This window comes from Gadus macrocephalus, chromosome 3 (assembly GCF_031168955.1).
Source record: "Gadus macrocephalus chromosome 3, ASM3116895v1".
NCBI classification, from domain to species: Eukaryota; Metazoa; Chordata; class Actinopteri; order Gadiformes; family Gadidae; genus Gadus; species Gadus macrocephalus.
In genome coordinates this window covers 11,975,565-11,996,757 of record NC_082384.1, presented here as the reverse complement: position 1 = coordinate 11,996,757, position 21,193 = coordinate 11,975,565, and the positions used below count along the sequence as shown (strand labels likewise).

Sequence of the window (21,193 nt, the reverse complement as noted above, 5' to 3'; positions counted from 1 at the left end):
ATTTGTGTTTAAAGCAAGGGCCGACACTTATGCAACTGTGTGTCCCAAATTACCAAACATGCTGTCCCAAATTACTAAGTGAACACTAGGGCTGTCGAGTTCTGGTCGGTTGATCAGTTGGTTGGTCGATATGCACTTGTTTGATCAAATCCTCATTGGTCGGACAATTGCTGGTGTAACTTTAAAGAAAAAAGCGCAAAATCCATTATTTTTGTGGACAGGAGGGACAAATGCAGACTGATGTACAACATTTTTCAGTGATATGCTATATTATCATATAAATAACATAAATTAGGAATAATATAAAAAATATTCATTGTGTTAATAATAATATGGTTTGAAAGACTCCCCCAACTTAATGGAGACTGCTAGTCATTGCTGACATTTAATCGGCTGCAAACTAACATACACCATTTCAAATAAGTATGAAAACCATTCATAAAAAAGTGCTGACAAATGTTATTGAGTTGCACAAGAAAAGAAAAAACACAAGCCACGGTAGGAGAACCTGGAAGTGAAATTAAAAGCTTCAACTTTTTCCTCCACTCTCTGACACAACTTCCTGACCCTGGCAGAGAACACAAGGTAGGTTATAACACAATAGTCATTACTTTAAACAAAGGGATTTAAAATAAGGAGATTGTTTTGGTCACACTTTACAATAAGGCTACATTAATTAACCATTAATTAACGTTAGTTAATACAGTAAATCACATATTGTACCGCATTAGCGTAGGTATGAGGAAGGTAGTTGGTACATTATTGGTCGAATATTAGATAATGTGCATTAACTAATGTTAATTAATAGTTATTGAATATTGTTGAAAGTCTGTGAGGCTCTGAAAAGTATTGTATGAACTACTTCTGTATTGACTTGGATATAATAATTTGAAATACAACAATTATATTGTCCAATTTCCAAAATAAAGTTTAATTTGTGTGTTTATTTGTACCAGATGAAGTCTCTACTAATAGTGGTGGTTCTGACCGTATGCGAAGCAGCCCCTGAAGGTGAGCTCATCTCAGTAGTGGTTGCTTTCTGCCATTAACCTCACTGCCGTAGATTTACAACAGGTGGAAAGTTATGGACAGTTAGTGTGTGGCATTGCACTTAGTTGGGTGAATTTTGGGTTCACCATAAAAACACTACTCATCTAGGTGAGTTAAATCCAGTGCACTAACTACATGTGGAACAAACACACATTTGGGTAAGTTTTGTTAAATAGTGTTTATCATCATTCATAACTAGATCATTTGCTTGTCTTTTCAGATCTCACAGGAAAAACCTTCAGCTTTTCAAAGGAAACCAAAACGGACTATGTGAAGCTGATCCCAACAAGCGAGATGTTGACAGCCATCACAGTCTGTCTCAGGTAGTACGGTGGCACTTATCTAATAAAGTTATGAAAGTAATGCCATTTTATATATTATTTGTGACATTGCAACACGTCACGTCAAGTTTCAGTTTGCTAAAAAAAAGCAAAGCGTCAACTTCCCACTTGACGCTACGCTCCCTTTAGTCGTCAGAAATCCACCCGCCATGCGGGAAGGCGATCGAATGGTTGATTGTTGAGGAAACCGAAGGACAGACATACGTACAAAGGCTCCTTCTATTTGAGTTAGATACTGGCTACTGGCTAACAGGTCTTGTTTGCTCTTCTCTAAAGGTCCTTCACAGACCTCAAAAGAAGCCACGGCCTCTTCTCCATGTCCTCTACCTCCATGTTCAATGCCTTCCTGATTTTTAAGGAGGATACAGAAAATCGGTTCCAGTTGTTTGTCAAGGATTCTTCCGCATCCTTTTTTGAGCAGGAATACAAGCTGAACACCTGGCACTCTATCTGTGCCACCTGGGATGGAAAGACTGGGGTGGTGCAGCTTTGGCTGGATGGAAGACCTAGTGGCAGAAAATACTGTACTGATGGAACCTTAAGATCAAACAGTTTGATCATGCTAGGACAGGTAGCATTATAAATTAATACCTATTGTACTATATATCAATAAATGTGATGATATATATATGTGTTTTCTTTTATCTTTTAGAAAATGATACATTAAATGGCTCTTCGCAAACCTTTCCCTACAGGAGCAGGATTCCCACGGTGGCCGATTTGACATTAAGCAGAGCTTCGTCGGCATGATGACGGATGTCCACATGTGGAACTTTGTCCTCTCTTCCTGTGAGATCCAGCGCTATGTAGAGGACCTTAACTACTCCCCAGGCAACGTGATTAACTGGAAAGCCCTAAATTATGCGATTGTAGGGAAAATACTTGTGACTGACAAAAACGACGTGTGTCCATGTCTTGCAAAGAGGAAGATGACAAATATATTAAATCAGTCCTGCCAGGGTTGATGGATATCCGCTGAACGTGTTGTGAATCATTGTCAAATGTATTTTCAATTACATTGTAATGAAATGAATAAACCGTTTGATGACTGTCTTCTCTCCTCTTCTTCTCTTACTTCCTTGTGTGTAAAGGCCTTTCTTTCAACGATAATCCTCAGAGAATGTCAGAATGGGAACACGGTGTAATAATGTGTGCAGCCAATATTCCTTAGCGCTGGGTGGGTGCTCAAAATTGTCATCCAGGCCACTGCTCGGTTTTCCTCATCTGCAAAAGTGCCATAGCTTCTACCTGCTATGGCACTACCTCCCTTAATGACATGTCCCCTAGTCCCTATTCCTTATGACATCACCTATGTATGATGTCTTTCTCCTATGCGTGATGTCTTTCCTTTGCCTCTCTATGATGACATAATTGATAAGGGGAGGGATACATGGGGGACCCCTTCAGCACTCCCAACACGCTGTGTTTCATGGTATGGAGAACTTTTTCCCCAGAGTATTTTTTCTTTTCGTTTCCATGGATAAAATCTTCAACTTCTCACCAAGTTCTGCAGCGTCTCCTCGACCACCAGCTTTACATTAAGGATGAGAAGTGTGAATTCCACGCTCCCACTGTCCCTTTTATGGGGTTTATAGGCGTTTTCCGGGTTCTGCAAATTATTAGACACTTTTTTCCGAAATGCATGCCCTTGCCTCCTGTAAGGTCAAGTTCCAATGGTCTCCCAAGGCTGAGAGGAAATATGACGTGGGGAACAGGGAGCTGTCGACTGTCAAGTTGGCCCTGGAGGAGTGGCGCCACTGGTTGGAGGAAACCAAGAGTTCATTCTTGGTTTGGACTGACCAGAAGAACCTGGCATACATCAGGACCGCAAAACGCTGCAATGCCAGACAGTGGGCTCTTTTTTATTATAGTATTATCTACTCTTCCTTACCATCCTGGTTTGAAGAACATCAAGCCTGATGCTCTGTCTCGCCTGTTTGACCCTAGTTCTGCTCCAGTATCCTGCCCTATTCCTGCACTGTAAAAACGAAAACTTAAAATTGTTGGTCTCATTATGATTTCTGAGTAAAATGAATATAAAACATTAAGTATTCACGTCAACTGTGCAATGCAATTTAGTCCAACCAACAATGTTGAGTTTTGGGTCAAGAGTTGGGCTCACTGTAGTATCTTTGTTAGCAAGACACACAGGTTTAAGTCAGACTCTAGCTGTGTTCGAAATCGTTCCCTATCATGGATGTAGTGCACTAAATAGGGTGCACGCCATTTTGTAGGGTGTTCGAATTCTCAGTGGTCCACTATAGGGCGCTATATAGTGGACTTAAAATAGGGTACATACGATGTTCCCTACATGTTACTCCCGTATACCACAATGCAATGCGGTTGTATTTTTCCAGGGGAGAAGAAGAAGCTGAATAACCGCGAAAACAAATACATTTAATGATGGAGTCTCCGGCTTGTGTTTAGAAATGTCAACAATTTATTTGGGATTTAACATAGAATATTTAACATTCAAAATTAATTTGAAAAAACTTGAACAAGGAAATGTAACATTCAACATCAATACAACCTCCAGCCCGGTTTGTTAGATGATGTCGGCGCATCACGTCACACAAATACACGGCGCATTTACTGACGCAAATGACGTTTAGAAATGTTCAGCGTAGTGTCCGAATTCTCGTTCCCTATTCCCTATATTTATATAGTGCACTATATAATGTACACTATATAGGGAATAGGGAACGAGTGTATAGGGAACGATTTCGAACACAGCTTCTGTCTGAGGCTGGGCCAACTACGGTGCACATGCGCATTTCGACACTTTGGAAAATACGTGGTTTCCTAACGGAATTTTCAGATGGTAAATAGTGTGGCGACTCCTACCCCCCGGGGAGTCTGGGTATTCGTGATGCCGGTTGGGAAAAAGGAGTTTATTGCCTTTTGTCAATTTGTTTCTGTTAGGTTAACGGGTGGGGTTAAGGGGTTTGGGGTCTTTATTGTTTGTGTGTTGTTTATTGTGTGTAGTGTTGCCACCACCGTTACCGAGACTTGCATGTCCGTTAGTTGGCAGTGCGGTGCGCTGTGTGTTGTGGGTGTGTGTTAGATAAAGGCAGCTCTCGGGATCGTGCGTTGTATGAGGCACGAGAGTTGCGTCACCGTTTAACCTGGGCTCCCGTCTCGTGCAGAACAAGTTTGACCATAATGTCAAACTTGTTCTGCACTTTGGTTTGCTGCATTTAGACAGCGATTCTCTGCTGCTGAACTAGCTACATGTTGCTTGTTCTATTGCTGTCTCGCATTCAGAAATGTAAAATGGAAGTTTCCAAATATTAATTTTAATAAAGTGAACTTAAAACTTGTTTTGCATTCTTTGAAATGTTTTTTTTTTTTAAATAATATTAACCTTAATTTGAAATATTAAGTTAACAACCCTGACTTACTTTTTTGAGTTTTGTAAAATAGTTGGCATAACTATCACAAGTTTGTCTAAAGAAGAAAATGATCTTTTGTTGGGCTCAAAACTCAAAAATTGATTGCAGTAAGTTGCCTTGCAAATTTGAGTTTTCTCAACTTTTACAGTGTGCGTGGTAGGGGCTGTCCCTTGGGGCAATGAGGAAGGGGTCAGACAACTTCAAATCTGTCCCCCGAACCGATTGTTTGTTCCTGCTCCTCATCGTGCTCATGTCATACACTGTGCCCATACCTCCCTCCTGTCCTGCCACCTTGGAATACAGCAGACTGTTGGTTAAGTAAGGCTTCTGGTAGCCGTCCATGGAGAAGAAGTAGTTGAAGAATATGTTGCCCCCTGTCCTGTGCTTGGAACAAGGTCTCCTTACACCTACTTTTCTCCTGCGTCCGCCCCTGGTGCCTGATCACCTTTGGTCGGACATTTTGTTGGATTTCGTCACAGGGTTACCACACCCTCGGAACTTAACACCACCATTTTAACGGTAGAGGACCATTCATTTTCACTCAGCTGCCCTCCGTTATTCTTTTTTTTCCAACTCCATGAACGTGGTGGCTAATAGTGGTCCGCAGTTCATCTCAGTTTCTAGAAAGCCTTTTTATTGCTTTCTAGGTTGCTTTTTATTGGTAAGTCTCTCCTCTGGGTATCACCCCCAGTCCAACTTCCAGACAGAGCGGTTCAATCAGGATTCCACCTCCTCCATCTGAACCAGCCCGGGCCGTTAGGTGCCGTCACTAGAGGGGGATGGTAATGTCACATCTCGCCCTTTTCATTGATTACTTCACTCCCTGTCCTTGTTTTTCCCCACATCTTTGATTGTCCTCACTCACCTTGTTTTTTTCCACTTGTCCCTCATTAACATTCCCCTCCTGTATTTAGTCGTGTGTTTCCCTTCCTCTGTGCCTCTGTGATTTCCAACTGATCACTAGTGTAACGACCCACTACGCCTTTGTCATCTCGCTGCATTTGTACCGACCGATCTTCTAGCAAAGAACATTCTTTCTTCTGATACTTTTGCCTCTGAAACGTGCTATTGAGTCCTATTTTCCCTGTTGCTCACCAAGCCGTTATACTACCTGCTACTTAATGACATTAACCTAGTCCCTACCCACCTTTAAATTACATGTCCCCTAGTCCCTACCCACTCCTATTCCCTACCTGTTCCTTAATGGCATGTCCCTTGGCTCTTACCTGCTCCTTAATGACATGTTCCCTAGTCCCTACCTGCTTCTTAATAACATGTCCCCTAGTCCCTACCTGCTTCTTAATAACATGTCCCCTAGTCCCTACCTGCTTCTTAATAACATGTCCCTTAGTCCCTATCTGCTCCTCAATAACATTTCCCCTAGTACCTGCTCCTTAATAACATGTCCCCTTCAGAAATAAATGTAAGGAAGAAGAATTCAAGAGAATAATTATTTATACACCTGCCCACTGCGCACAAACCTAATATAAACACGTGTTGTCCCGCTGATTTGATTTAGTCTCAAAGTGGTTAGTTTTTGGAAAATCAAGATACATCGTTGCCATTAAGCATTGGCTTTGAGAGCGTGTGAAACGCAGATTTTTTTTCTTTCCTGAATGGCTTTATTTGAACTCTTACTTTTTTTCATGCCAGTAATTTTACTTTAATTTAGTAAATTTCATCAAAGTATCACAGTGCATTGATACGTGTTGGTGGTCCCACTGTTTAATGTATTTTTTGTGTATTTTATTTATTTTTTCAAAACATGCACACTCCTTTGTATAACAGAATTCCTGGTTTTACTGCAGCAGCAGAATATCGGATTGCACAGATTCAGATTCTAATAAAAATAATCTGATTGACATATTGCCATGGTTATTTAGTATCAAGCAATCAAACCAACAAATCACAATGTGTAAGCCCCTGTCAGTCTTAACATTCCCTGGTTCTGACTGATGAACGCACACATGAACACCTTTTGTCCTCTTGTCTTCTCTGTTGGCATTAGGAGTAGGGAGGTCCTGGGAGGACTGGTTTCATGACCTCCTCCCTCACTTAAAGCACTCCATCAGGTAGACTTGACAGTAGAAACAAGTAGATATGACCCTAGCAACAGGTAGACATGACCCTAACAACAAGTGGACATAACCATAAATTCAAGTAAACATGATCTTAGTGAAAAGTGGAAGTAGACATGACCCTAGCAACAACAATGTTGGAAATCACGCATGTTTACAGTCCCATTCAGGTCCATGATTTGTAATTATTTTATTGACTTGGGAAAAAATCGTTTGGCGTACCTTTTAACTTTTCTTTTTATATGCTTTTACATTGTAATATAACTAATATATGAACATATTATATACTGTAAAAGTATCTAACAATTAATGTTGATACATGTTTGCAAATACATAATTTTTTTTTAAGTTTCTAAATAAGTGGGGTTGAAAGAGGAACTGACTTTTTCCTGAATGAACCAATAATGTCGAAACTGTGATGATGTTTTTTAAAGCTCTTTAGTTTTACCACTTGGATGTTATTCCTTATCTTAAGGAATTAAGATAAGTAATTAACAGATTTTGTAATTCTACAACTGGAATCAATGGCATTATAAGACATGAGGCCGCACAAATCCAAACAGAAAGTCTTTCAAAGGTTCCTATACATTCCAAGGGGCGGAAAGTATCGGGAAACTGAACAGAAATCAGCATCAAAAAGAAAGTTGACCCCAAAAACCAAGAGGTTAGAGAAATTATCAATTCAGCTGGATTTCTGGATAAGGGTATACTCTGTGATAGACAAAAACGGCGTCCATGTCTAATAAAGAGGAAGATGCCAATTGTTTTTTTAATGTAACTTTAAGATATATTTTGGACATATTTGTTGAGTTGATAATTATGAATATGTTTTAAAATATTTGTATCAATTGATTCCAGATGAATAGCTCAATGCAAGGTTTTGATGAATTAATCATCTTTTTAAAATATTATTTGAAACATATAATTTGTGTTTAAAGCAAGGGCTGACACTTATGCAACTGTGTGTCCCAAATTACCAAACATGCTGTCCCAAATTACTAAGTGAACACTAGGGCTGTCGAGTTCTGGTCGGTTGATCAGTTGGTTGGTCGATATGCACTTGTTTGATCAAATCCTCATTGGTCGGACAATCGCGGGTGTAACTTTAAAGAAAAAAGCGCCTAATCCATTATTTTTGTGGACAGAAGGGACAAATGCAGACTGAAGGTTACATTTGGTGAGCTGGGAAAACCCAGAATAATAGGATGCAAAAGGGAATACCATCCAGAACATTAACTACTAATGGCTTGGGCAAGGGAATTAAATTGAGTTCAATTCTCTTAGCTAACCTCCAATCCATAAATCTGTCATCAGCCCCAGAGTCGACTAGCGCTGAGCACGAGTGACAGGTCGAAGGAGATAAACAGAGGAAGTTGTACGGCACACCAGTGCCCTCCTCAGGGGTGAGCTCTAACTTTCAATAGGCAGGGCAAACAGTAAATGCGAACAGTAAGTAGATGATGAGAGTCAGCCTTCGGTAAGCAATGAGGAGACAAGGGGCATAAAGAAATGTGAACGGCATCCGGCTGCCCTCCCTCTTGGAGACGATTGTCAATCCAAATGACTGGGGCGAATAAAGAATCCAGGTCCGGAGGAATCTCTAGAGGTGCCAAATGGTTCCAGCCGCTGCCACTGTCAACTCAATGGTGTTATCAGAAGCCCGCCGCCTGCCTCGAATTAGAATTCCAGGACCACTCGGCTTTGGCCTTGTAACCTTTGCACCTTCCGTCTGCAAAGAAAGCGCATGCCACTCAAAATGTAGCCCACACTAGACCAGGAACGCAATTCCCAGAGTCGCAGGAAAAATGTTCCGGTCGGGAAAGATGAGGAACCGGGGCTGGCTTGGGAGCTGGAAGAGGTACAGGAAGAACAGGAACAGAGTCATTGGCCAGAGCTGGTGCTGGAAGCAGAGACGGGACAATGATTGCCAGACTTGCCATTAACTGCTGAAGTTAGTCACTCATCCGACCGACCTGATATCAGATGGAAGACTGAAAGCCATAATTGCATCCTGCCAGCTCCCTTACTCCATGGCAGATTGAGGTGATTTGCTCCTCAGGGTGGAGAATCTGGTTCCCTTGGGTTTGCAATGGGGCCTGCATAGAATCTGAGTTTGCTGAATATAATGCTGTTGCCAGTTCTTACTGTAACGTCGGGATGAGAAACAGGGAAAATAGGACCCAATACCACGAAGTCTGGCAAAAGCCCAGTTTTTATATTTTTTAAGTTTGGATCAAATTTATCTGGATTTGGAAATCCCATGTTTTGCTATCCAGGATCACCTGATCCAGTTTTTAAAGGAACATTGGATAGGATCGCTGTGATCCAAAAACCTAATGTTAGGATAACCAACTGAATCCACCCTTCCGATGGGATCAGGGCAATCCTGTTTTTTTTGGATCCAATAGATCCAAAACCGAGTTCAAAGTTTTGAAAAACCCAAAGGGCAAGTTTGATCTAGATCAAATGTTAAATTGGATTACATGATCTGATCTTAGTTCGGAATCGCTCTTTTGCCCTGAAAAATCAATTTCAAGAAAAACTGGGCGTTGTAGTGTCTGCCTATATGCCTGATTAGATTTATTTTAACAAACACTGGGAAAGCTCTTCAAATCAGTCTGTAATTTGGTTATAATTTCCTTCAAGGATTTAAAATGTTATTTATTATAAATTAGTTTTTAGTTTGTCCATTTCAATGATTGTACCCCCTAGTGGTAAATATAACTGTTTTTTTTTTTTATTACTATTATATCTAATTGTTTGTATAATAATTAGCCTTATTGCTGTAGTTTCCAATACTACAGAAGCTGTTCTTAATATGAATTTCATGTTAAATAAACAACATCAAACTAAATTGGTTGGTCATATGTGCATTTAATGTGTTTTTATATCCCCTTCTGACAGCTTCATCCACTCTCAGGTGTAACTCCGCCCCTCGCCGTTTCTGGTTTCCAGCCACACCTCTCTGCTGCCTCTTTCTGGGAATCAAGATTTTGGTGAATGCAGCTTTCTCAAACAGGGTTTGAGAAATTAAAGAATATGCTAAATACATTCAACACACAAACACTTTACCACATCTTTCTTTTAGGTCAATGAATTTTATAAAGCAACATTATTGAGATTGATTCAATATTCGACTAATCTGTCTTTGTGATCCTGAAATAAGCAAGTTTGTGGATGATTGAAACCTTATACAAAGGCTTTTTACCAACCACTTCTCCCACTTCCCCCTCATCTCTCTGAGCTCCTGAATTCTTTCCAGTGTAATCTCCACTCACACAGCCTTGACCAGGCGCCCAGCTAAACAAAGACTCAGGAACAGGGGGTCAAAGATCATTGGCAACATTTGAGCGCTCTCTCTCTCTTCACCCCTTCCATCGTCATATAACTTCTATCGCCTTACACTTTTAGGGTGTGTTTGCTCACAACCCAACATAATAGCATAATCCATGACAAACATGATAAAATGTGTTCCAGGGAGGGGACGATATCCAGCCTATAGAGAATAACATGTGGGGGGAGCGTGCGGAGGAGACATCAGAAAGCAGTCTGACTACAGGGAAGATCAACAGCGATGTTATGTCTCTGACCGGGAAGCATTGCGGAGGGTGATGAAAAATGCGCAACGCATCATCATCGGTTCCTCCCCCCCCCGATCGAGTTCAATTCTTGGTATGTCCAAGGAGAATAAACCAATTTAACCCCCCCCCCCCAGCTTCCTTTCCTCCATGGAAAAGTGTGTTTGAGGACTATTTTAACAGGCCGAAGAGAGCAACCGTTAGGTACACCGCCCATATGCAGCCAACGACTTTGGTGGAGGAACTTTTCTGGAGCCTATCAGGAAAGAGGAGAGAAATCAAAATGTTTTAAAAACCATAGTATTAATTTAAACTCTAGAGAAAAAATAAAATTAAGTGAGAAGACACCTATTGATATTGATATAAAATTTAAAGCTGTAATTTGATGTAATTTTTCAAAAATGCCATTGCCATTCGTCAGTGAATATGTTCTGATTGACATCACTCTTGGCACATTTCTGACAAATCACTGTACCTCTGGGTTGGTTGGGGGAACCCGGCTTGCCCATCAATTAAATGTGAGCTATCATTAGAGCGAAGGGGGATTTTTTTGTTGCTTATTTTCCTCTGTCTCATTACAATGCTTAATCATGACTAAAGCAGCTCAGTGATGGATAGAGACAAAAGTCCTGTTGTGGATAAAAAGAGAGAGGAGACCAAACTGGGGGCGGGGCTCACCGAGGAGGTAAGTAACAGTTGTGTTTAGAGGAAAAACCGGAATGCTTCAGAGTGATGCTGGTGTGGCTGTAGTACTCCCCGTCATCAACCTTGTGGATGTCCTCCACCGTAAACTCTTCAGCGGGCAACAGGAGCGTATCGACGTCCTCGCATTTCATCTCCAGGTTGGCCGCGAGGCAGGTCGTGATGCTGAACAGAACCCCTCCCTCCAAATCAGGGTCCTCCATCAGCAGCGATCTATCCTTGGAGGCTGACGTGAATCCGCCCAACTTCACCTTTGCGCCCTTCTTCGAGGTGTATAACTGCCGAGATACGCTGTACACGGTCCTCTTCGTGCCCCCCTTCCCTGACAGCAACGTCATCGCGTCCGTAAGCAGGAAGTGGAGGGAATAGAAGGGGAAGCTGTGATTGCCGCCCATGGTTGCCACAGCGTTGTTAAACTGGTCCTTGAATGCTTCCTCTGCGTTTAAGTAGGCCCGCAGCGCCTGGCTGTGCTCCGGTAGGCCTCCGGGCACAACCGCATTACAACCCCTTTTGGTTTCCCAGGCCACTTTGAACTCTGGGCTGGCGGCCAGCTCAACCTTCAGCTGGTCAGGCAGTCCCTTCAGGGTATCGGCACGGCATCCATTATACCGGTCGTCCACTGAATCCACGGCCATATCCAGTTCTTTTGCACCGTTTAACTGTGATCAATTAACACTTTTAGTTTACATTGCACAACTTGAGAAGAACATGAGTTAATCAAATATTCTAGTGCTTTTTTTTTGTTGCCATGGTTAAATTTCAAGATACAGTGAATGTCTATGCTTTCAAGAAGTTCCAAAGTTAATGATCCCAAATACAATAGGTGTTAACATTAAATGCATTTCTATTTATATTCAAATATAGGTGGTTTACAAGAGGAGTTAAAACACTTACTGTGCCATGAAGAGCTGCGACAACGACAAGAGCAAGGACCGATTCTCTGTCCCCCCACATCTTCCCAGGGGGTGTTCTGTGCTATAAGATACAGAAAAGAAAAACAGGAGAACAGGTCATCTCAATGTGAGAGATGGAGCGATCTGATAATGAAGCCTAGCTCTGGTCAAGGAAGGTAGCGTGCTATCCAAATCTGGTACGCCCCTGTCTGACAGAATGTGGCTGCCCTCCAGGATATCCTACCCTCCATTTTACCATGAACCCTTATATCACGACAACAACATGACATGACAGAACGAGGAAAGTAAATGAAGGCAAACTCGGGGACATACCCTACGGGCTGAAATCCTGTTGCACGTCGCAGCAGGGGTAGGAAGCAATGAGGGGAGGGAAGCAAAAGCCCTCAATCCAAGTAGTGGACAGGATATTCTAAGAATGCACGTACGAGATGTTCCCTCTGGACCCGATTGTGGGAAGGCTCGCCAGAGCAGCAACTCCTTTTTCCTTCCTATGGAATTTTGCACTGCTCCCCAGTTTGCACTGGGGAGCTGCCAGGGACGGTTTGACCTATCATAGGGAGTGGATATCATACTCATAACTATAACAACTCTAGACTAATGTTATTTTTTCAAAAAATAGGGTTGTTGTTGCTTCACAGATCTCAGTCTAATGCTTCCCTAGAAACTATAAATACAAACAAACACATGCTTAAAAGGTCATCTCAAAATAGAACAGCTCTCTTTCCTGGTCTGTGGAATAGTAACAAGGACATTTTCAACATTACTTAATTTACAATATTACAATATTATAAATCACTTTAAGTGAGTCTAAGCAGCGATCCTGGCAAAAGCGTCAGTTTTTTTTATATGTTTGGAATGTGTGAAGTGGTATATCTTTCCGCAAATCGCCCATGTTGCACAAAACAGTAGACAACCTAAAACTCAAAAAGGGCTGCAAACATTTTCATAAAAACAGTTGGCCCACTAAAGTTGGCTTGCAGGAAATACGGGCAGCAGCAGGAAAGGAAACCTCCTAAAGCTTTCTCCTGTGTTTTCCTGACACTCATTGTCTTTGCTTACCACATCATTCTGAACCTGTCAGTAAAACAAACTCAAAACAAGGTAAAAAATACAATAATATCCAATGTGAGCAAGGCTGAAGTTGTTTATTTGACAACTTGTTTGCTACGCCCTAGAGGCCAAATGATTTACGACTATCTAGGTCAGGGGTCTTCAATTAAAATTGAACAAGGTCCAGTTACTAAAAATTCCTTCCAAGAAAGGTCCGAACATTCCACGTCCTAATGGCCTTCTTTTTTGTCAAATACAATCAACACGGCATATTACCTTATCATTTCAGATGTATTTTCAATTTCCACATAGCTTACTTTTAACCATGAAAAACTAGTAAGACAAAGTAACGCATATTAACATTTCAAGTAAACAAAACAGGTCATTAGGCCTGCAATTCAAACGAACATAAAAAGTGCATAAGGCCTACATGTGAAGTAAGCAGAACAGGAACACTAGGCCTACACTTAAAATAAACACAAAGTGCATTAGGCCTACATTTCTTTTCAAGTAAGCAAAACAGGTACACCAGACCTACATTTCAAATAAAAACAAAAAGAGCATTAGGCCTTCACTTCAAGTAAGCAAAACAGTGTCTCAAGTGGTGTTAGACCCAACAGGTCCTCACAGATCTCTTTCTTGTCTTGATCTAAATAGAAACATATTACAGCAGCATCAGAGCTGAAACTCATTTATTTTAACGGTGACTCAGTCATAATGAACTGTTAATTGAAATTAAAAGATATGCAGATGTTTGAAATTAACATCAATATGAAAATCTTCAACCAGGAAATAATCATAATCAAACCTTTTGTTTCAATCTGAGACAAAACAAGTTGCATAATAAAATCTCTCTCTCTCTCTCTCTCTCTCTCTCTCTCTCTCTCTCTCTCTCTCTCTCTCTCTCTCTCTCTCTCTCTCTCTCTCTCTCTCTCTCTCTCTCTCTCTCTCTCTCTCTCTCTCTCTCTCTCTCTCTAGCATCATAGAAGAACTTCTAGCAGGTCAGGAAAACCTGTTTGACAGGAGATGATGGTAGCAGAGAATATAAGAGACATTTATGAATGACCAGTTGTCATTTTATCACACATATGTTTCTTCACATAAACCTTTAAAAATACATATAGGCCTATTGCATTCCTCTCACCACATGCAATAGTCATCACCTCAACAATAAATGAATTGAATGATTACAATAAATTCAATGGCAATTATTGCAAATTAAACAAATTATTTCCTATAGGTTTACTTGTATTTTGTGCTAAAATTCAAAGTATCTGGGGTCTCATTTATAACCGTTCCGTACGCACAAAACGGGGCTGAAAGTGGCGTACGACTTTCCACGCCAAGGTTGTGAGCTATAAAAAACGAACTTGACGGGAGAATGTGCACAGCCCTAAGCAAACTCTGAATTTCATGATGGACCAATAAGAATTGAATTGAATTTTGCATCTGAGTTTGGCTTGTTGAATTTTTTACGTAAATTGGATTTTGAATTTGTTAAATTTGTTAAATTCAGAGGCAAACAATTCTGACACGTTATTTCAATGCAGAAATATTATTAATTTTCAGTGCTTAAAATTAAATGGCTTTTTATTTTCAAAAATACAATGAGACTGGTTTACTTCCATATACAAGTGTTTCTAGATCAGCGTCATTAAAAGGAGAAAACAATAAAAACAAGTACATAAACAATTGGAATTGGATTTCGATTACAAGTGGTTTTCACCATAAATGTAAACGTTGAAAGTATGTTTCAATTTATGTTTCAGCTTACATTTTTATGAAATTCCTTCGAGCTTCGTCAAAACTTTTATATAAATAAACTGCGGAAGTGAGATAGCTTGCCAGCGTTCCAGGAAATGACGTTTGAAATGACCCGCCAACTTGGATGAAAACAAATCTTAACGACAGTGGTACAAGAGCCCGTCAGAGCCCGTCTTTCTATTACATTCTCTGGTAGTACTACTACCATTGACGTGTTCCACTACTACCAGTACTACTACTTCTACAAGAAAAACAGATACAGAAAACACATCTGTTGAATCTACGTTCAGTACCGCAAGCTTGCGTAAGATAATTACTAATACCCATTGATTGTAAATAAATAAGTGTACCCTGCTGTTATTGAAATACGTTAAGATGTATGTTTGGATATACCATTTACCCATGTATACGGAGGGTTAAAGCCTGAACTCAGATAATTTCATTAAGGCATTTCTATGAACGAGAAGTTTGTTCACAATAATAGTAGGCGTGTAATGCACCGTGAAGCGGTATAGTGTAGCGGTAAGTAAGGGAGGATGAGGAAGTGGGAAGAGCGAGTGAAGAAGGTGGAAGGGCTTGCCCAGGCGTTCCACAAGACTCCCCTGACCACACCGTACAAACCCCGGCTATGGCCATGCCAACCCTCCTCCGTCTGGAAGCTCTTCCCACGGCAAAACCTGGCAATGAGCTTCACACATACGTGCAAAGAGGTACTGAAAGCTTTTCACACGTGTATACGTGCTCTGACTGTGTGGGGAATCTTTGTGTATGGTGTCAATGACATGAAGTGTTTGTTGACCATAAAGGCAGATTGACCCATTTTCTTTTCTCTCTATTCAAGGATGTGCATATTTTTGCTCTCGAGAAAGAAAAAGCTGCCACGGGCCAGAGGATCTACCTGGTCACCAGTTACAGTGAGCTGTGGCACTACTACAGGTGTGTGTGTGTGTGTGTATTTTATGAGTTTATGAATGAGGGAGTGAGTTGAAGCGAGGCGTCAGTGACGAGGATATTTCCTAACGCCTCCAGGACCTTCCAGCACTCCCTGATGCACTGCTACGAGGTGATTCCAGAGGGCGCTGTTTGTAAGCTCTACTTCGACCTGGAGTTTCACCGGCTGTGCAATCAGGGGCTTGATGGGAAAGCTATGGTGGCCTTCCTGGTCCAGGTGAGGGTGGTTCCCCAAGCACAACACTGCCTACGACCCATTCCTCCTCCAGTATCCAATCTAATGGTTAAAACATGACAGAATTGATTCAAAGTTGCCTTAGATAAAGGCGTCTGCTAAATGTCTAGGTAACAGCACAATATGTCTGCTTGTTCTTCATGGAAAAATGATGTACATAAATAAGATGTGTGTGTGTGTGTGTCCGTGGTATCAGTATGTGTGTGAACGGCTGATGGAGGTGTATGGGGTTGAGTGCTCAGCCCATGATGTTCTCAATCTGGACTCCAGCACGGAGGACAAGTTCAGCCGGCACCTGATCTTCTGTCTCTCGAGCGCTGCGTTTAAGGACAACATCCACATGGGTATGTTCCCAATGGCAATGTTGTTTGTTCCCATAAACGACTGTGTAATAACTCACTATATGTTTATTATACTGACTGTGTAATGCTACACTATGTGAATATTATTATAATATTACACTATGTACATTATACTGTGTGTAATATTACACTATATGTATGTTATACTGTGTTTGTAATATGACCCTATATATTATATTGTGTGTATGATATTACACTATATGAATATTAGTAAACTGTTTGTGTAGTACTACACTATATGTATATTATTATACTGTATGTTTAATATTTATTTTCTTCCTTGTGTGTGTGTGTGTGAGACGTTTTCATAGTTACTCTTTCTCACCTTCATATTTTAGGTAAATTCGTCCATGGCATCCTCACTCCAAAAACAAACACTTTGGCAAACCCTGACAGTGATGCAGAGAATGATGTCCCAGGGTTTGTCTTCATTTTATTTTTCATGTGATACCATCCAAAGCTAGGTGTTGGAATCCCATACTTAAGGCACTGGGATCAGACCCCAATGTCTCCAACATCACCTGTATTGATCCTTGATCCCATAGCCACTACACAATGGCCCATATCTTCATTCCCTTTAGGTGGCACTGGGTTGACATGTTTGCTGAACGACCATATAACAATAATCAATAATCGTCCGTGTTTTCAAGCCACACCGGTAGAACTCTGATGACATTACTCTGTCGGTTGAGCAGATGGCCTGGTCCCTCTGAGGAAAGCTCTGTTGAGGACGGTCCGACCCCCCATGGCCCCATGGCTAAGAGACGGCGGTCCGGCCTGACCCCGGACCCCAGAGACCTTAGCTGCCTGAAGGTGAAGGGCAAACAGGGCCAGGAAGGCCTCTTCGTTGATCTTGGTAAGTCAACCATTACCAGTCGATATGACCTGCAGCAGTTAAATACTGCTTTTTCCACTCAATAACTGAAACTTGTATGTTTTAGATTGTAATGAATAATGAATATAAATTGACATACTTAAATAAATGCTAACTTGACCTTATTCAATTATAAATAAATTAACAAAACTCTTGAGTTTTGATTAGTTGACATAACTCCCAGCACAGTCTACAAGCATGCCCCCCCCCCCGCCCACCATTGACCCCCTTACCCTAACTACTGGTAACGTTAACAGTAATAAAGAGGCATGGTCTTGATCCATTGAACCAGGTGTCTACACAAAGAACCGGAACTTCCGTCTTTACAAGTCATCCAAGGTGGGAAAGAACGTGGCTCTGACCGTGGCTGAGGACAACCTGTTCTCCCCCCGGCCTGTGAAGAACCTGTCCCCAGAGCAGAATCTCTTCCTGGCATCGCTGGTCTGCAATGTTAGGTACACCCAGAGACACAGGCTTGTGGTTTGAACTACCATACTACTATGACTACTACTGCTACTACTACTACTATTACTACCACTAGTATTCACACTCAACTGCAACTACATCTAGATTCTCATTAGGCTTTAATGCAAAGCGACTTCAAAGTTAAAGCGCTGCCTGACCTCCTCTCAAGAAAGCAGCTGAACCGAGTGTGTATAGCCATAGGAATCTGAAAAAACAACTGGTTAGTATTTGATGTTTTTAGTGCTAGTATGGAACACAGTTGACCTTGATACTACTAGTATTACTAAAATTCCTGTCACTGTCTCGGTTTGTTGCTGTGTTTGCACTCAGTTACACCGGCCAGAGAATCCTGACGTGGGACGCGCCCGATGGAGCCACGACGAGATCCAACACACAGCAAGCTGACCAGCCACCGGGAAACACACTTCCTGGTAACTTCAAAATAAGAGCGGAGATATCGTCGATTTACGCCTATGTTTAAGCCTTTCTTGGATTAAGATTTGAAAGCTGTACCTAACGCAGTTCCTGGTTTACAGGCATGTTGGGTGGTTCTGCGTATTCCCCTTACAAAGAAGTGGATGACTTTGTGCTGACTGTGATCAAGAAGGACGGCGTTCAGGGATGTATGTGTTTGTTTATACCATCAACTTGTTTGTGATTTAAAGCAAGCAGCGTTACTTTGACAACAACCTACTTTTCAAATAAGTGACATTAGGGAGAACGGAACAAATGTCTGGGTTGGTTGAGATCGTAGGTGAATTGTTTCTTTTTATTTTAGTTTGAGTTTGATGGTGACAGCGAAAAAGTAGGTTTCATCTTAATTGTGTCAGACATGTTATTGAACCTATTCAATAATCTCTTTGTTATTTCTCATCAACTAGTTTTATCAACAGCAAACCACTGGAACCCGGAGAAGGTAGTTGTTAGGCATCTGGCTACCTACAGGTAGACTGCTGATATAGGGGTTAAATCCCACAACCTTCTTGTCTGGGAGTCACCCAGAGAATCATGAGAGCAACCCGACACACAATTACTGTGGGATGAGTCTGTTAATATTTTATTTTTTTAATCAATGATGGGGAACCGCTTGTCGTTGTTTCCTGAACAGTCGTCAGGCGGTGGAACTACTTCGTTGGGGAGCAGCTGCTGGTCTACAGCATTCTGAACTATCGCTGGTGTGAGAACGTTGGCCGCTTCCACAAGAGTAATAACATTATGTAAGCATCCCCCGGTAACCGTAGAAACACTGGTGTTACCAGACAGATGACTTTTCTGGTGTTTTCTCCTCTCCTTTGATGCATTGGTTTACTTTAGTTCATGGATTAAGGAGGGTTTTGGGACAACGTTTTTATTTGGATTTAGGTGGTTCAGATTGTTTAGTTTAGGTATTAGCCTCGAGTTGGGGTTTTCAAGTTATTTTCTTCCAAATTGATTGCGGAGGCAATGATACCCAAAACAACCACCAGGGTCCTTCCCTGGTTACACAACTTCCCTCATCATTCTTCCATTACTCCTTCCGTGATTCTTATTCCATGATTCCATGATTAATATCCTCAATTCATCGCAAAACACATTATATTAGAGCACAGCACGTCACAGGTTACCTCGAGTCGTTACCTGTTATCATACAAAAGGGTGTAACCCACTAATCAAACCTACAACCGCTCTAGGCTAACGGTTTTAGCGAAGTGTGATACCAGGGCAAGAATTGCCCCTGACCTGTTGCCTGAGGGGGAATAATTAAATCAACCTAAAGCGGGGGACAGAGATAGGGATCTGTTGTAGGGCTGAGAGACAAAATAAGGGTCAGTTTATGGTAATACCAACCACTCGGGTCATCTGTTGATCACTTGCTTAAAAGGGGTTAGAGACAAACGTCTGGCAGGGAGGAGGCTGAGGAAAGGAGGAAGGTGAATACCAACAAATACTTTGTTAGACTAAAGTGACGTGGAGGGATGAGGGGGGATTTAATCAACTAAAGGTGGGGGTCAGAGAAAGGGATCCGGCAGGGAGGGGCGTGAGAGCAGGGAAAAGGCGTCTTCAACTAACAGTGGGGGTCAGAGAGGGGAAGAACAGCATGAGGCGAAACAATATCTAACTGTCTAACAATAATACAATCCTCAACAATGGATCTGGATGGAGGCAATGCATCATGGGAATAGAAGCGGCATCAGAGACCTCTGCCTCGAGTACGTTCTCCTGTTTAATGACGCCCCGTTTACCTCCTCCTCCTCCGACCCCTGGTGGTTCTTCAGGATCCTGGTGGACCTGAAGGAGGAGATCTGGTACCAGAAGTGCCACGACCCGGAGTGCAGGGCGTTCAGATCTTCAAGTAAAGCACCACCTTCTCATTCGTTCATGTATGCCTGTTGGATGAGAACAAGTCAGTCCATCTTTATGATGGTCCATCATGTATGCTAATTTTCCTTCTGGAATGAATCTTAATTTTATGCAACTGCATGAAAGAGGTTAGCGAAAATATATAATGAAGCATTTGTCCTGTTGCAGGTTATCCTCTACCTAAAGAGATATGTGTCAGCTACCTCATGAAAAAGGTGAGGATCTCTTAGCAGCGACGCCATTTTGTTTGAGCATTTTAGCTAGAGAAATGAATAGGTCGTATTTTTGCCAAATTCACTATTGTGCACCAATTTACCAATCAAATATATGAGCCCTGAACCTTGTCCCCCCCCCCAGGATGAGGAGGAGGAGGAGCGGTACTTCATGGATGCTGCTGGTAACATAGGGTTGAGGGAAGCTCCAGGGACGGCCCCGCACAGCGCAGCTCCTCAGCCCGATACGGTGCTTGACGACTGGGCAGAGGGCGCCAACGACCAGGCTTACGTGGAGGCCTTGGAAGACTTTGAGAAAAGCATTGAGTTCCCGGAGGCGGCCTCTGAAACCGACCAGGTTCTGCTTGAGTTCATGACCAATTTTGAATCTGGTTGAATGGAAAACGTTTTCTCGCCATTGATAAATGGATTGCAATTAATCTTTTAATTAGTCCGCTGCTTATGCACTATAATTCTATAAATAAATGTTATGTTCTAACTGTTCTGACCAAATGGTTGATGTAGCATTTCAATAAATGCCTGTAGCGTAATGTACAAATGTGACCTTGTCTAAATCATGTGAGGATTTTGTAAAGTGGTCAGAGTTAAAGATGCTGTCAGATACACAAACACAAAACAGACTTTTTGCTTGTCAATCAATGCGTGCTTCAACACGCATTGACGCGTGTTGAATGATGCAAAATGCAAAAATAAAAAATAGGTCTCTAGTTCTTCAGATTTACATCTTTCATACAAATGCACTGATTATAAATGCACTTATTAAGTACTAGTAATGAGAACTAAAATGATAGCTTAATTTGTTAACTTCTTTAGAAGAAAAGGGAGGCCTTTTAATAAACAAAACCGAAGTTCCAGCCAATAGAC

The 21,193-nt window shown here is 41.6% G+C and overlaps 3 protein-coding genes across 5 annotated transcripts; 2 read left to right on the top strand and 1 right to left on the bottom strand.

The window, feature by feature from the left end:
• Positions 1-489: 489 nt before the first annotated feature.
• LOC132454127 (serum amyloid P-component-like) lies at positions 490-2,444 on the top strand. Of its 2 annotated transcripts, XM_060047321.1 has the most exons (5): positions 490-585; positions 957-1,011; positions 1,271-1,373; positions 1,668-1,962; positions 2,087-2,444. In XM_060047321.1, exons 2-5 carry the CDS (start codon positions 957-959, stop codon positions 2,354-2,356), a joined length of 723 nt encoding a protein of 240 aa, XP_059903304.1. In that variant the 5' UTR covers positions 490-585; the 3' UTR covers positions 2,357-2,444. The 2 variants fall into 2 exon arrangements, with proteins under 2 accessions (XP_059903304.1, XP_059903305.1); XM_060047322.1 differs by lacking the exons at positions 490-585; positions 957-1,011 and adding an exon at positions 1,018-1,158.
• Positions 2,445-9,924: 7,480 nt separating this feature from the next.
• On the bottom strand, positions 9,925-12,617 carry LOC132454126 (ecto-ADP-ribosyltransferase 5-like). Of its 2 annotated transcripts, XM_060047319.1 has the most exons (4): positions 12,368-12,617; positions 12,036-12,116; positions 11,118-11,800; positions 9,925-10,695 (listed from the first exon to the last, which is right to left on the bottom strand). In XM_060047319.1, the coding sequence occupies exons 2-4, from the start codon at positions 12,093-12,095 to the stop codon at positions 10,611-10,613; spliced, it is 828 nt and encodes a 275-aa protein (XP_059903302.1). In that variant the 5' UTR covers positions 12,096-12,116; positions 12,368-12,617; the 3' UTR covers positions 9,925-10,610. The 2 variants fall into 2 exon arrangements, with proteins under 2 accessions (XP_059903302.1, XP_059903303.1); XM_060047320.1 differs by lacking the exon at positions 12,368-12,617 and having other exon boundaries at positions 12,036-12,327.
• A 2,352-nt stretch (positions 12,618-14,969) lies between these two features.
• primpol (primase and polymerase (DNA-directed)) lies at positions 14,970-20,867 on the top strand. Its single transcript, XM_060047315.1, has 13 exons — positions 14,970-15,579; positions 15,711-15,805; positions 15,899-16,037; positions 16,252-16,399; positions 16,756-16,837; positions 17,113-17,273; positions 17,584-17,746; positions 18,087-18,187; positions 18,293-18,379; positions 18,865-18,973; positions 20,012-20,088; positions 20,265-20,311; positions 20,454-20,867. Exons 1-13 carry the CDS (start codon positions 15,406-15,408, stop codon positions 20,703-20,705), a joined length of 1,635 nt encoding a protein of 544 aa, XP_059903298.1. The 5' UTR covers positions 14,970-15,405; the 3' UTR covers positions 20,706-20,867.
• Positions 20,868-21,193: the final 326 nt, after the last annotated feature.